The sequence below is a fragment of the Stenella coeruleoalba genome (assembly GCF_951394435.1).
Source record: "Stenella coeruleoalba genome assembly, chromosome: 20".
NCBI classification, from domain to species: Eukaryota; Metazoa; Chordata; class Mammalia; order Artiodactyla; family Delphinidae; genus Stenella; species Stenella coeruleoalba.
Genome location: NC_137166.1, coordinates 47308787 through 47323860, shown reverse-complemented (window position 1 = coordinate 47323860; position 15074 = coordinate 47308787). Strand labels below are relative to the sequence as shown.

The following is a 15074-nucleotide window of genomic DNA, read 5'->3' as shown; positions in this document are numbered from 1 at the left end:
CCCATGGTGGGACCCTCAGCCACAGCAGTCGAGTCCCCTGAGGGGGCGCCCTGGACTTGGGGCCCCTCCACCTGGGACACTGTGTCCTCAGAGACCTCTGGTTTCCTTCCCCTGGGCGGGGTGGGGTGGGGTGGGGGGGGGTCCCCAGACAGGCCTTCTTTGTTCTGCATTCAACAATTATTTATTGAATACCTACTATGTGCCAGGCACTGTTGAAGGCACTGGGCAGAGCGGGAACCAAGACAGCCAAGGTTCCCTGATCTCGTGGGATTTAGGTTCTAGTGAAGGGATCCCGTTGGCATGCGCGCACATACGCACGCACACACAGACACATGAGTCAGGCCATGGCGAATGGGACAAGTGCCGTGAGGTAGCAACGGAACATGGCTGTGAGGAACCTTGGGGTAGTCAGTTGGTCCCTGTGCAAAGCTAGACTTTAAGAAGGAAACTGGCTGTGGGAAGAGCTGTGGGAAGCGGGATCCAGGCAGAGGGAACTGTTAGGACAAAGGCCCTGAGGCGGGAACCAGCTTCTGTTATTGGAAGGATCGGAAAGCTGGCCAGTGTGACCCAGACCACGTGTGAAGAGGAGATGAGGTCAGGGTCAGGCAGGGGCGGATCACCCAGGGCCTGTGGGCCACACATAGGGTTTGGGGTTTTATTCTCAGGGCATTGGGCAGCCATCGGACAGTTTTAGGAGGGAGAATGACAGGATCCGATGTATTTAAGAGGTCACTCCGCTCTGTGGAGAGTGGACTGGGGACGGTGAAAGAGAGGCAGCAGGGGGACAAGAGATGGGCCAGATCAGGGAAGTGGCCGTGAGAAGAGGAGTCGGGAACAGATGCAGGCTGTGGGTGGAAGGATGTGACGATGGTGTGGACGTTGGAGTGAGGGAGGGAAGGAGTCCAGGCTGACCCCAACTTTGTGGCCCAAACTGTGGGTGGAAGGTGGGTTTATAAAGACGGGGCAGACTGGAGCTGTGGGGGGAAACCAGGAGTCCAGCTTTAGACCTAAGATCCCCTTTAGAGACATCTCTTCGGGTAGGTCCAAGCAGGGAAACACAGTCACCCGGAGTATTTTCAGCAAAGGGAGCTGAGTGCGGGGATTGGCTCTACTGGTGAGGGATGCTGCCGAGAAGAGATGGGACAGTGAGGCAGCCCAGGGGCGAGCCAGAGCAGGATGCTACTGCTGCCACCGCGAGGCTGGAGGGACGAGGCTCAGGTGGTGGTACCTGACCCCAGGTCCAGGGTCACTGTGCTCAGAGGGGTCATAAGGAGACAAAGCCCCTGCCTGAGATGCAGCCCCAGGAAGGGCAGGGTTGGGTGGGGGACACCAGGGTTGGGAATAGAAATGGCAGAGTTTTCAACATACAGCTCTCTTCCCAGACAACGCTGCCTTGAAGCAGCATCTGGCTTTTCCCCAGGGCCTACCCTCACCCCAGCCACCACCTTGCTGAGCCCTTCTGCCCCTTGAGGACCGCCTCTGCCCCCCATCCCCACCCCATCCTAACCATCTTGAACTTGGGACTTCTCCTTTCCCAAGACTCCATCCCTCAGCTGTTTTTTTGGACCTTGGAGAGCTGGGCCCCGTGTCTTCCTCTCCATCTGAGGCCATGTGTGCCCTCAGAGGCCGTCTGAAAGAGGGGGAGCGATTAAAGCAACAAATAGTGTGGGGAAGATCCAGTGTCCAAGTGCTGTCTGTGTGCAGCAGATGGGCCGTCTTGGCTTTCTGGTGCTGACCCAGCACCTGAGAGCTGGTTAAGTCAGATAAATGTCCTTATCTTGGTGCCCCCTCCAAGCCGCGTGGCCTGAGCCTGGCTCTTCACTGTGTCTCCTGGCGGGGGTGGTGCCACTACAGAAGCTCTTGTTCCCCAGGAGGGATGAACTGAGGGGACATGAGGGCAGTGAGGCCTTTGACCCTTGCCCAGATCCCTGTCACAAGGAGACCCCTGCTCGTCTCAGGAAGGAAAGCAGACTGCCTTGCTCCCAGGTTTGGGTTTTATTCTGGCCCCTGACGTAAGAGAATTCAGGCAGCGCAAAGACTGAGGTGAGGCCCTAGCACGGTGAGCTTTCTCTAATTCAAGTAGATTCTCACAGCCCAAACCAAAAGCATCATGGGAGCCTTTATCCACCAGTCCCCTGGCCAAGCAAGAGTGCTTTTGCGAGGGAAGGTGGGAGTGGGAGATCTCCATCCCGTCGGTGGGCCTCGCTCAGCGTGGGAGTCTTGCTGGGAGTGTTCCGCAGTGTACTTACAACCCAGCCCCTAGGCACAGGCCGGCTGCTTCATCTGCTTCTGAGCCAAGGACATGACGATGTGTTGGATTTAGGGGCCTGTGAATATCATGGTATCTTCAGACTTCATGAGCAACTTAAGGAGTTTTCAGGGATTGCCCTGCCCACACGTTCTGCCTTTATGAGCTGATGGTCGTACCTAACCTCCAAGACGTGACTGTGAGCTTACATTTTACTGAATACCAATGCTAGATGCTCGCTATTATGATCTTTCCAACAGTCAAATCTATGAGGTAGGGACCATGTAATCCCCATCTTGCAGATGAGAAGACAGAAGTTCATAGACACTGTTTAGCTGTTGAGCGACAGCTGCCATTTGAACCCAGACCTGACTCTCACATCCATGTTCCTGACCACCAGTCTCTTCCACTTCCCAAGGAAGGACTGCTATATTTAGCATAAGTTGACCTAGCTGTCTCAGCACAGAGTGGACACTAGGAGTAGGTGTTCAAAATGGTCAATATCTGCTCAGGATAAGGCAGAATTTCCCAACTGGGGAGCCAACTAGCAGTGGGACACGCTGCCTCAGGGAGTCCTGAGGCCAGTGGGGTCATCCCACATAACCAGAAAGGAGTTAAGGTGGTTATTCAAGACTCCCCCATGGGGGCTTCCCTGGTGGCGCAGTGGTTAAGAACCCGCCTGCCAATGCAGGAGACATGGGTTCGAGCCCTTGTTCGGGAGGATCCCACATGCCACAGAGCAACCAAGCCCGTGCGCCACAACTACTGAGCCTGCGCTCTAGAGCACGCGGGCCACAACTACTGAAACCCGCGCATCTAGAGCCCGTGCTCCACAACAAGAGAAGCCACCGCAATGAGAAGCCCGCGCACCACAACGAGGAACAGCCCACGCTCACCGTAACTAGAGGAAGCCTGTGGTGCTCGTGCAGCAGCGAAGACTCAACACATCCAAAAATAAATTAATTAATTAAAAGTGCTGGCCCTCTGCCAGGTCCTGCTAAATGCTTAGGGGAAAGAAAAAAAAAAAACGACTCCTCCATGTTGTGTTTGGACCCTTTGGTAAGGTCTCTTATTAGCAGTCACCCTGTGACTTTGCCTTCCTGAGCAGCGCGTTTGCACTCTGACTGGACTTTTCCTCTGGGGCACAGAGCCACCTTCTCTTCAGCTCCTGTCACTGCTATGCAGATGCCCCTGTACCAGTGCCCCACAGCATGTGTTCCTCGTTTTCCACGTCAAACCCTCAGCAGTTGCCTCTCCCTGATACCCACACACCCGAATGCGAGGGGCTTGTGGTGAAGTGAGAGAAAGCCTGGACACGGGATGCTAGGGACCTGGATTCTAGCCCATGTGTGGCCACTGATGGCCTAGGGACTTCAGGAGAAGGGGAGAAATTTTACCAAGGGCCTACAGCACTCCAGCGCTGTGCTGGGTGCTTGGCATGAGTCTTTTAATCTTCCCAACGTCACAGCTGGGAGGTATGGGCTTGTTCCCCCATTCTGCAGATTCGGAAATTAAGTCCCTTGCCTAAAAGTCAGAGCAGATTAGTAGACGAGTCCAGATTCCGAAACAAGCCTGTCTGACTTTCCATTGCCCCCCTGTATTACCTCTAAAATCTCTTCCCTTTTCTAAGCCAACGTCTCCCACCTGTGATCACACATTGTCTCCACCTCCACTGGGCTCCGCACTGTTCTGGACATACAGCCGTCAACAAGGTCCCTGCTCTCATGGAGCTGACAAGCCAGTGGGGAGCCAAATAATAAAAGATTCGGTATGTTGGAAAATGACTGGATAAACGAGGCAGTGAAGGAGGGGAATGGGGAGGTAGGTACTTGCTCTTTAATGTAAGGTGGAAGTGGGGGGGGGGGTCACTTTTTTTTTTAATTTATATTTGGCTGCGTTGGGTCTTCATCAGTGCGTGCAGGCTTTCTCTAGTTGCAGCGAGCTGGGGTTACTCTTCGTTGCGGTGCAGGGGCTTCTCATTGCAGTGGCTTCTCTTGTTGCGGAGCCCTGGCTCTAGGAGCATGGTTTTCAGTAGTTGTGGCTCACGGGCTCTAGAGTGCAGGCTCAGTAGTTGTGGCGCACGGGCTTAGTTTCCCTGCAGCATGTGGGATCTTCCCGGACCAGGGATGGAACCCATGTCCCCTGCATTGACAGGCGGATTCTTAACCATCTGCGCCACCAGGGAAGTCCTGGGCCTCACTCTTAAGATGACATGTGAGCAGAAGTGAAAGAGTGAGCCATAGGGACATCTGAGGAGAGAGAGTTCCGAGTTGAGGGAACAGCCAGTGCAAGGATCCTGACGTGGGAGCGTGCCTAACATCTTAGAGAAACAACCAAGAGACTCGTGGAGTAGAGAGAATAAAGAGGAGGTAAGGTCACAGAGGGAATAAGAGGAAGATTGTGCGGGTCCTTGAGCCACCGTGAGGACTCTGGCTTTTACTACGAGCAGGAGGAGCCAGCAGAGGGTTCTGAGCACAGGAGGCATGTGATCTATTTCAGATGTCCACAGGGCTTCTCCGTGGGGAAGAGACTAAAAGGGTGGAGTTAGGGCAGGAAGCCCAGTGAGGAGCCACTGCATTTGTTTAGGCCGAAGAGGAGGGTGGTTGGAACAAGGAGGCGCAGTAGAATGGGAAGAAGGGAGATTCTGGATCTGTTCTGAAAGTAGAACCAACAGAATTTGTTGACAGTTTGGATACTGGGTGAGAGAGAAAGTGGGCAACAGAAGGGATGGCGTTCGCTATTTCCTGAGATGAGGAAGACTGTGGGAAGAGCAGACGTGGGGCGGTGGGGAATCAGGGGTCAGGTCTTAGACACGTTAAACTTAAGATGCCTATTAGACATTCCAAGTGAAGAATGTCACTCGATGGTTGAATACACACAGAGAGAGAAGAATAGCAAATAATACAAATAATATATGAATATTAGAATAGTTATACATTATTACATAATAATAATATTAACAACAGTTTGTTAAATTGACTCTGGTCTTTCCATCTGTTCCATCTCTTGCTCTCACAGTAGCCATATGACATATTAGGGATTATCCTCAGAGGGAGAAACAGACTCAGGTGTATTAATTTACTAAGAGAACACAGCTGGTAAGTGGCAAGAGTCAAGATTGAATCCCAGGTCTGTCCAACTTTGAGACCCAAACATTTCTAATCTGCTAGTCGCTTTTCAATAAAGGGGGTGGATTGAATTGTATGATCCTTGAGTATGCCTTTCAGCTCTAGAGAGTTTTAAACCTGACAGTTCTGTGCTTTGAAGACAAAGAGCCTCCGCATCTGTTAGGATTGTGTGCAGGCCAAGAGTCCACAGGTATTGAGTGAGCAGGGGGGCTCTCCTAATTTTTTCTTTGAATGGTTGGTACCCGGACAGTCCTCAGACAGCCTTTCTGGTTTGGCTAATTTTCAGGCTCTGGGCGGAGCTTCAGGTAGGCAGCTAGGGAGTTGGTGGTTTTCCTTTGTTAGTGAGGACTCCCTGGCTTAGTGAGGGAAGAGACTTGCCAATGTCGCACACAGCAGAACCGGGTCAAGCATCTGACTCGACTCTGGAACTCCTTCCACACCTAGGCATGTTCCCTGTGTCCCCGCCTCCCTCACCAAACCTCCTTCTCCACCCAGATTCCTTCCCTGGGACAAAAAAGGATGTAGGCGGAGTTGGTTTTTAGGTTTTTTTTTTTATTGTGGGTGCATTTCTGGTAGCGGGATAGGGCGGAGGGTCAGGATCTCCCAGGAGAAGGCAGAGGAGGGCAGGCGTGACGGGTGGAAAAGGAAAAAGGTGAGGGGAACGTCTTTACTCTCGGATCTTCAGCTCCCGCGCCATCTGACAGAGGGCGCAGGGCAAACAAAAGGTGAGGGCCGCCCAGTCTTTCGCGATAGAGCCCTGGAGGGTGGGAGAAAGAGGTTAGCAGTCCTAACTTGCATCCCAGGAGGCCCGTCCCCAGCCCTCGGCTCCTGCGGTCCCGGGCCCGGCGCGTACCTGGATGTGGTAGCGCTCGCGCATGCCGGTGCGCAGGGAGTTCAGGGCTCCGGGCAGGCAGGGAGTGCCGCAGCACTCGCCGAAGTCGTCGGAGATGCGGCAGGCGAGGCACAGAGGGACGAAAGTGCCGCACAGACCTGCAGGGGACGCGGGGCAATAAGGGCGGGGCCCACCGGGTGCCACCGGCCGGCTCTGCCTCGGGGAGGGGCTAGGCGGGGTCCGCGGCGCGCGGTTGAGGGGCCCAGAGGCAGCTGAGTGTTGGTGGAAGTGAGGGTCCCAGAGGGAATTAGGGGTCCGAAGAGTGGGCTTTCAAGATTGGGAAATAAGGTTTGAAGGGGGAGTTGGGGACCCAAGGAAGACAAGTGAGGGTGCAAGGGGGACGTTGAGGGTCCCAGTGGAAGTTGGAAGGTGTGAGGCCGGGATCCTAGGGAGTGTCGGGCGTCCCAGGAAGGCATGTGGGTTAGAGACTGGGAATTCAGGGTCCAAGGAAGGAGATGGGGAGTGGGGCTAGTAGGGCGAGGAAGGGGCTGGGGGTGACCTTCGCTCCCCTCCCGCTCTTTCCCCGGGCCTGGAGAGGGAGCGGCGGGCACTCACAGATGGGCATGTCACTGCAGCAGTCCATGAGAGTGGTGTTCCAGTCACTGAGCTGGCACTGGTAGCTGCTGGCACCCTGGGGCTGGCTGGTCACTGGGTAGGACATGGCTGCGGAGGGGAGAGGCGGGGGTCAGCGGGCAGCTTCGCAGCACCTCTTGGGCCCTTGCACCTATGCAGCCCCTCCCTCTGCCGGGCTGTCCGGGCGAGGCCACCAGGCCGCCCACTGAGGGGACACCACTGTGCCTCCCGCGTTCTTTATGCCACATCTGGGCATCGACACCCCAGTCTGTCCCTGTTGTTGGTGTCTCCTGCACAACTGGTTCGGCTGGAGGTGGGGTGGGTGGGGAGCCTGCAAGTCTAGGGAAGGTTGGCGCCACATGTGGGCGGGGCAGGGACCTGCCGCCGGTTCCTCCACGCCTGGGCCTGGGGACCTGGGTCCCTGCACGTCGGGGCATCTGGGGTGCAGGCAGGTGCCGTCTGTCTTCGAAGCCAGGGTGCCCAGGGGAAGGAAGTGGCCATGTTCCGGGGACTGGAAGGTTTGGGGTTCCATCCAGCGATCCCACCTTTGCCTTTCACGTTGTCGTGCATCTCAAATTGCATCTTGCTGGCCCTGAGGAGGTGGCCGTTGGGGACAGCAGATGTGGCAGTGGTGACAACGTCAGAATCTGTCCAAGGGATGCTGGATACTGGGGGAGGTCAGGGCAAGGGGCAGGGGCACTGGGGGCTGGGTTCTCAGGGGTAAGGATGCTGGGGAGAAAGAGCCATATCAGCTTGCCAGCTAGGAGAGACGTGGGATAGGGTTGTATGGGGTTGGGGGCGAGAAACTCGCCCATCTCTGTACAGCTGCCCTCCTCATACCAGAGGCAGAGCTGGAGAGAAAGACCAAAAGACAGAGATAGGCAGAGTCAGAGACAAGGGGAGAAAGAGATCAGAGGTAGGTGCCTATAGAGATGCCACCAGTAACACTCACACCTGCCCAGTACTGTTTTTCTGTAAGCCCATTTCACAGACAGCACACTGAGGCTCAGTGAGCTGAAGAGAAACGCCTCACATCTGATGGCCCAGCCAAGAGGGTTAGTAAAGGGGGTACTGGCCCCCAGAACTTCCAACTTCAACTCAGTGCCATCAGGTTGAGAAAGGGGGGTGGGTCACAGGGGGCATTGAGAAAGACAGGGATGTCCAGAGAGGTAAACAGTCAGAGACATGTAAGGGGGCAGAGAGACATGAGTGGAGTTGGGTGGGGGGAGAAGAGAGCAGAGGCACCAACCTTTGAGTAGAAGACTGTGGGCAGATGCTCCTACCTGCAGGACTGCTACAGCGACGATGGAGACAGAGGTGTGGGTGACACCTGGGAACTGAGTTGCTTATATCTGGGCGGGCCACGTGGCCCTGGGTGGGGCTCTGACAGAGATGCCCAGGGAGCCAAGCCGGTCTGGCTGACCCTCTTCCCCACATTGGGACTTCCCCTTCCTCCTTCTCCATCCCTCATTCCCCTCTCCCGCCTCCTGCCTGGCCTCAGAGGACCAAGGAAATCGTGGGGGAGGGGGTCCAAGGATGAGGAGCTGGGAGTAGAGATCTAAAGGGAAGTGGGCAGAGAGACCAAGAGAGGGAGAGAGAAGGCTGAGGGGAGGTGCAAGGGGCACAGCTGTACAGACACCAAAAGAGAGGAAGAGACAAGAGAGATAGGGAGGGAATGGGAGACAGAGACAGAAGGAGAGGCCCAGAGGGGAGAGAGAGACAAGGAGATTCAGAGAGATGGAGAGAGATAAGATGAGAAGACATGGAGAGAGAGAGAAAGAGATGCCGAGACAGAGAGGCACAAAGATCTGGGGAGAAATAAAAAGAAAGGGGGAGAAGAGATTCAGAAAAAAGACACAAAGATAGAAAGGTGGAGTGTCAGGTGAGTGGAGGTACCAGCCACTGGCCATGCCAAGGCTTAGAGGGAAGGGAAACAGGGAGAGGAGAGAGGCTGGTGGTGCAGGAGAGTGCAGAGTGGGCTCCCACTGGGCCCTCTCCCACCATCCTTAGTGAGGCCCCGACTTCCCGGGCAGAAGGGGCTTTATGCCCCCATTCAGGGCCACTGGGCACATGGGGGGCAGTGTGTTTTGGGGGTGACCCATGCTGGAACCAAAGTAAAAAAACACACCTCACCCAAATCCAAATTGGGAAGGGAGGAGGCTGGGGACTGAGAAACTTCTGGTTCCTGAGGGAGGTGGATGTGGTCTAGGACACTTGAGTCCTAACAGAGCAGAGGACTGGGGCCCTGGACTCCTGGGTCTGAGGGAGGAGGGGGCTGGGCATCCAGACTCTTGGGGTTAAGCTAGGCTGCATCCCTGAGTGGGGTAGGGGTCCTGGGATACCCAGACTGCTGTCTTCCTGGGAGATGAAAGAGCTGGGGGCCTGGAGGCCTGAGTCACCAAAGTCTCCCCTCAACAGGTCTGGCGGGGTTGGAGGTGACTCAGTGAAGGAAGCAGAATTAGAGCTGGGTGGGGTTCCCACCACGGGTGTCACTCCAAAATTGTACGAGGCACCGGAACACTGGGGTGTCAGCTGCAGAGAAGGTGATGCTGTCACCACACTGGGTATGAGTATGGGGTGATGAGGTGGACCACCCTGCTGGTCTGGGATCCCAGCTTTCCCCCCACAATCCTTAATTTCCTGACACCACCCAGATGGCTTGCTGTCCTTGTCCCCAGACCTAAGGGCAGCACGCAACATCTTGTCTGTCAGTGTCCATCACTTGGTCCGGGATCCTGAATGTCTGGGAAACATCTTCTCCCCGCTTCTGTTCTACGGTCCCTGTCCCCCACCCCGCCCCCACCCCCGTCTCCGCATCTTTGTCTCTCTGGCTCTGAATCTCTCCTTTCCTTCTTTCCTCATCTCTGCAGATCTGTTTCCAAATTTCTCCTGGTTCTCTGTCTCCTCATCTCTGAGTCTCTCTTCCCAAGCTCTGTGTCTCAGTGTCCTTATCCTGGAGCCTCTGCGTCCTTTCTCAGCATCTCTCCCCATCCTGAGGCTTACCCCATGGAGGCAGCCACAGAGCCCCATCCCCCAGCTGTCCAGACCATGGGCTGCAGGTGACTCAGGGTCAGACCCTAGGTCTTCCAAGACAACAACCTGAGTTGTCCTCAAGTTTCCTCTCCCAACTCTGACACAGCCTGGGGGCCCCAATTAGATAGATACAGAAACTCATGTACATGAGGAAATCAGGACTGGGAAAGCTATGAGGTGGCCTGCTTGGGGGTGAGGAGGAGGGAAGTGGCAGGAAGAGGAGAGCTGGGGGCTGAGGAGTGAGCATGGCAGCGTCTCCAGGTTTCTGGCCTGCATCCCCCTCAAACAGGGTTGCCAGATAAAATGCAGGATGTTGGGATTCCCTGGTGGCGCAGTGGTTGAGAGTCCGCCTGCCAATGTAGGGGACATGGGTTCGTGCCCCGGTCCGGGAAGATCCCATGTGCCGCGGAGCAGCTGGGCCCGTGAGCCATGGCCGCTGAGCCTGCGCGTCTGGAGCCTGTGCTCCGCAATGGGAGAGGCCACAACAGTGAGAGGCCCACGTACCGCAATAAATAAATAAATAAATAAAAATAAAAAAATGCAGGATGTCCAGTTCAATTAGAATTTCAGATAAACAGCAAATACTTTTTTAGTATAAGTATGTCCCAAGTATTGTACGGAACATACTTATACTTAAAAAGTATTTGCTGTTTGTCTGAAATTCCATTTTAACTTGGTGTCCAGTATTTTTATTTGCTCAATCTGGAAACTTACCTTCAAAGAGGGGAATCCAAGTCCCTGGGTCTTTTCCCAGAACCCAGGAATCCCTCCTCAGAGTCCAGGTCCCACTCCCACTCCTCTCCTCCCCTAGAATCCATGAATGAGGTACCCAGCCCCTACTCCCTCAGAACCCAGGAGTCCAGGCCTCCAGCCTCTTTCTCCCCAGAATTCAGGTGTCCAGGCCAGGTCAGGATACAGTTGCCCAACGTGGGTTTCACAAGGCGGGTGTTGCCATCTATGGCACTGGCGGAACCGGTCTGGCTGAGCAGGCAAGTGAAGGGGCCCCCTTCCCATTGTAAGCCTGCTGCGTCCTCCAGGGCCAGCCCAACGGGGCTGGGAACGGAAGAGTAGGGACTCAGAGCTCTCGATGCGTCACCGTGTCTGGGTTTGGGTGTGTTGTATAGAGACATATCTATCTCTTTGGTGTGTGCTTCTCTAGGTGCTGTGCATCTGTGTGGGGTTTGTCACGATGTGCCTCTCTTTGCGTGTTCCTGTGTCCTGGGGTGTGACACGTGAGGACGTCTTTTCTATGTGCGCGTCTGTATTGCCCTCCTGTGATTCTCCCTACTGTGCATCTGTGTTTGGGTGTGGTCTCGGTTGTGAAAATTCCCTAATTCTGACTAGATTAAGGCAGGAATTAGTTTTTGAGTGGTTGCTTTGTATGCTGGACTCCAGAGCCAGAAAAACTTAGTTCAAATCTTGATGGCCTCTGAATGGCTATGAAACCCTGGGCAAACCACTAAACTTCTGTGGACTTCAATTTTTCCATCTACAAGATGGGTTGCTGGGAATAGAGTTGCTGAGAGGATTAAACGAGTTAATCCATGTAAAGAATTGCACCTGGACCATAGGAAACATTTTTCTGTTTATGGGGATGATGATGATGTTCTAGTTGCTGGAGATACAATAGTGAATAAAACCAAGTCTTTGCTCATGGACCTAGTAGGGATTAGATGAATGGCCTCTCTATGGCTGGGCATATAACTGCATAACTGGGGTGTCTGTTTTGCATGAGGAATGGGATATTTCTGTGTGTTGTCAGTGCGAGTGATTCCACGATTGTGTGCCTATGTGTGTCTTTGTAGGTAATTGCACATGCCGTGTGTGGATTCTCTGCTTGTGTGGGTGTAAATGCAAGATCACACCAAGCAGGTGTTGTGAGGACACATGGGGACAGAGGAAGAGCTGCACAGAGAGATGTGGATGTTTGTCCGTCCATTCCATAAGCATTTGCTGAGCCCCTGCGATGTGCCAGGACCTCTGGCAGGCATTGGTTCAAGGCCTGGGGGAAAGTAGAGAGACCTAGAGACCCACCTGGAAAGCTTTGGCTGCCCCAGGCTACTCTTTGTTGTGGTGCCCGGGCTTCTCATTGCAGTGGCTTCTTTTGTTGTGAAGCACGGGCTCTAGGCACGCGGGCTCAGTAGTTGTGGCTCGCGGGCTCTAGAGCACTGGCTCAGTAGTTGTGGTGCACTGGCTTAGTTGCTCCGAGGCATGTGGGGTCTTCCCAGACCAGGGCTCGAACCCATGCCCCCTGCATTGGCAGGCGGATTCTTAACCACTGTGCCACTGGGGAAGCCCCTATTATTTTTATTGTTTTCAGCATTTTAATCTCTCATTTGGTATGTATGATTTTCTCTTTGTTTCCACATGAGTCTCAAGTCTCCTCCTGCTCTGGGTTCCTTCTGCACACAGCACCCGCCCCTGGGTTCCCTTTCAGGGATGAGGAAAGAGCATTATCGAGGCCAGAGCTTCCCCTAAGCCTTTTCCTCTTCATCTCTACTCCAAGCCCCACCTCAGGACCCAGAATTCTGGCCTGGGGACAAGGCCTGGCTCCAGTACAATACAGAGCCACATAAAATCCCGAACCCCAAATCTGTCTTCCTTGGTCAGGCCAGTGACTCTTGGGATCCAGGAATCCCCGTCCCTAGAGCATGACCCTTCAGGTTCCCAGCTCCTCCCTCCCTCAAGATGCAGGAATCCGGACGCTCAGCCTCTTCCTCCCTCAGACTCAGAAGTCTAGGCTCCTCCGTTCCTCCTCCCTCAGGACCAAGGAATCCGGACTCTCTCATCCTCCCTCAGGACAGGATCAGTCCGTCGAACAGCCCAGCTTCGTGCAGCCAGAAACCTCGTTCCTCGTCCTTCTGCAGTCGCCCACGCCCTCAGCTACCTCCCATTTCTGTCTTTCTAGAGGCGTGTCTGACACGCGAGCACTCCTCGGCAGTCGAGCTGTGATAAGCTACCCACGACGTCAGTCACTATCTTCCAGCCAATAGACACTCCGCCTCCTAACTCCCTGGGCCACTCAGGGCAGGGCGAGTTCCCTAGTAGGCGAGGCCCACAGCTCGAGTCTGACAGCGATAGACTAGTCTCCCCGCCCGTCCTGTCGGCGTGTCAGGAGGTTCGCCGGTTGGTGTTGGGGTCTGCATCTTAGACGCTGGAGCGGCTCTTGAGTGGACACGTTCTGCGAGGCTGTCCTGGTAAACCCTTCACAGCACACCCAGTATTGGGGTTCTGGACGTAACTCGGACGGGAAACGGTGAGCCTGGGTGAGGCTTGAGGCGGAGCGGGGAGCTGGATGCACAATCTAAGAAATCCATCCATCCGTTCCCTTCCTCCCACCCTAAACTCGATTCTCGTCTGCCCCTACCCGTCCTGCTCACGCATGCGTTCAGTCCTTCCTGCCCTCATTAAGTACCTCGCTCATTGATTTCCTCGCATAGCCACTCACTCGCACCCGTTCATTCACACACTCAGCCACCCATTACTTAAACATTTCCTGAGGCTTCCAATGTGCTAAGCCTCGTGCTGGGCCATGGTGGTAACCAAGATGAATCAGGCCTGGGCTGTGTCCTCAAGGAGGCCTGGTCAGATGGGAGGACAGACCCACATACTGATATGCAGGGGTGGGCAGAGGCAGGGGAGTCCAAGAGAGTCTTTTTTGGGTTTAGTGGGTCAGGAAAGGTTTCAGAGGAGGGAACCTCCCTCTCCTGCCTCCTCCTGCCTCCTTGATGTACCCCTGGGTTGTCTCCATTACGGTTTATCATAGGATACTGAATATAGTTCTCTGTGCTATATAGTAGGACCTTGTTTATCCATTCCATATTATAATAGTTTACATCTGCTACCCCCAACCTCCCACTCCATCCCACCCCAATCTCTTCCCCCTTGGCAACCATAAGTCTCTTCTCTATGTCCCTGAGCCTGTTTGTGTTCATGAAGACCTTTTTTTTTTTTTTTTTTGTGGTACGCGGGCCTCTCACTGCTGTGGCCTCTCCCGACACGGAGGACAGGCTCCAGACGCGCAGGCTCAGCGGCCATGGCTCACGGGCCCAGCCGCTCCGCGGCACGTGGGATCCTCCCGGACCGGGGCACGAACCCGCGTCCCCTGCATCGGCACGCGGACTCTCAACCACTGCGCCACCAGGGAAGCCCCATGAAGACCTTTTGATCTGTGTGCAAAACAACCCTCAGTACCTCACCCACCTCTCACACACCTGAGTCTCCTCCCAGTAAAGAGTCTCACTGTCCACCTGCTCCCCTGTCCAGACCTGAGTGTCCCCTTCATCCCCTTGCCTTCCTGTAACCTCTGCTCCACCCTCAATAAGTCCCACTTACCCAACCTCAGTTATGGCTCTGGGATCTGCTCTGCCCCTACTTCTACTCCCTACCTTCATGGCCTCTGCCCCAGCTCAGGGCTTGTCTTCCCTGCCCCCAGCCTCCTCTTTTGCTTTCAGGGCCCTAGTCTTGCCCTTTTCAGTCTGTTCCCCAGTTTCCCACTAGGCTCTTTCAGTGCCTGTGCTGATCCTGTCCCTCCCCTGCTCAAAGCCCTTCTGTGGCTCCCAGTGCCCTTCATTTATAGTCCAAATTGCACTCCAGGCCCTTCACGATCTGCTGCTGACCACTTCCCACTTTGCACCTGAACTTCTGGCCAGGCAGAAGCCTTGACCACTGCCTGTTGGCTCCCACGACGTTGCGTGTTTCTTCTTCTTAGCAAACTTTTGCTCATCCTTGGATCACCTCCTTTGTGAAGGACTACCTGACTACCACAGATGGAGCCTGCGGGGACTGTGACGGCCTATGTCTGGGTCTCTTCCCACACCCTCCCTGAGTCCAGGGTTGGAAATTTCTTGAAGGCTGGCCCTGCATGGAAATCTCTGCTCCAAACCTAGGGCCTACAAAGGGTGAGGGACTGAGTGACTGTCACAGCTGGGCAGAGCTTGGGTTCCAGTATTTTGGGTGACCAGTTTGTTTCTGGTTTCCTGTTAGCTTTGCCCCGGTTCTCTACGGAGTTCGGGTTTTCTTTTCCTGGTGTATGCTGGGGCTGGGTCTGTAGAGAGGAGCAGCTGAGAAGCCAGAGTCCTGTGGCACTGTACCTGAATTAGGTCTGAGGGGGAGGTGGGTCTATGTTAGTAGGGAGCAGTCCTGTCCTTCCTCACTAGAGAATCCAGGCCCGGAGACCCCTCCTTCCTCAGGACCCAGA

General features: G+C 54.8%; 1 protein-coding gene across 1 annotated transcript; it reads right to left on the bottom strand.

Moving 5' to 3' along the window:
- Positions 1–5188: 5188 nt before the first annotated feature.
- CNFN (cornifelin) lies at positions 5189–7423 on the bottom strand (the record flags this gene model as incomplete). The annotated part of the gene is made up of 4 exons (XM_079907625.1): positions 5189–6133; positions 6230–6366; positions 6824–6931; positions 7387–7423. 4 exons carry the CDS (start codon positions 7421–7423, stop codon positions 6044–6046), a joined length of 372 nt encoding a protein of 123 aa, XP_079763751.1. The 3' UTR covers positions 5189–6043.
- Positions 7424–15074: the final 7651 nt, after the last annotated feature.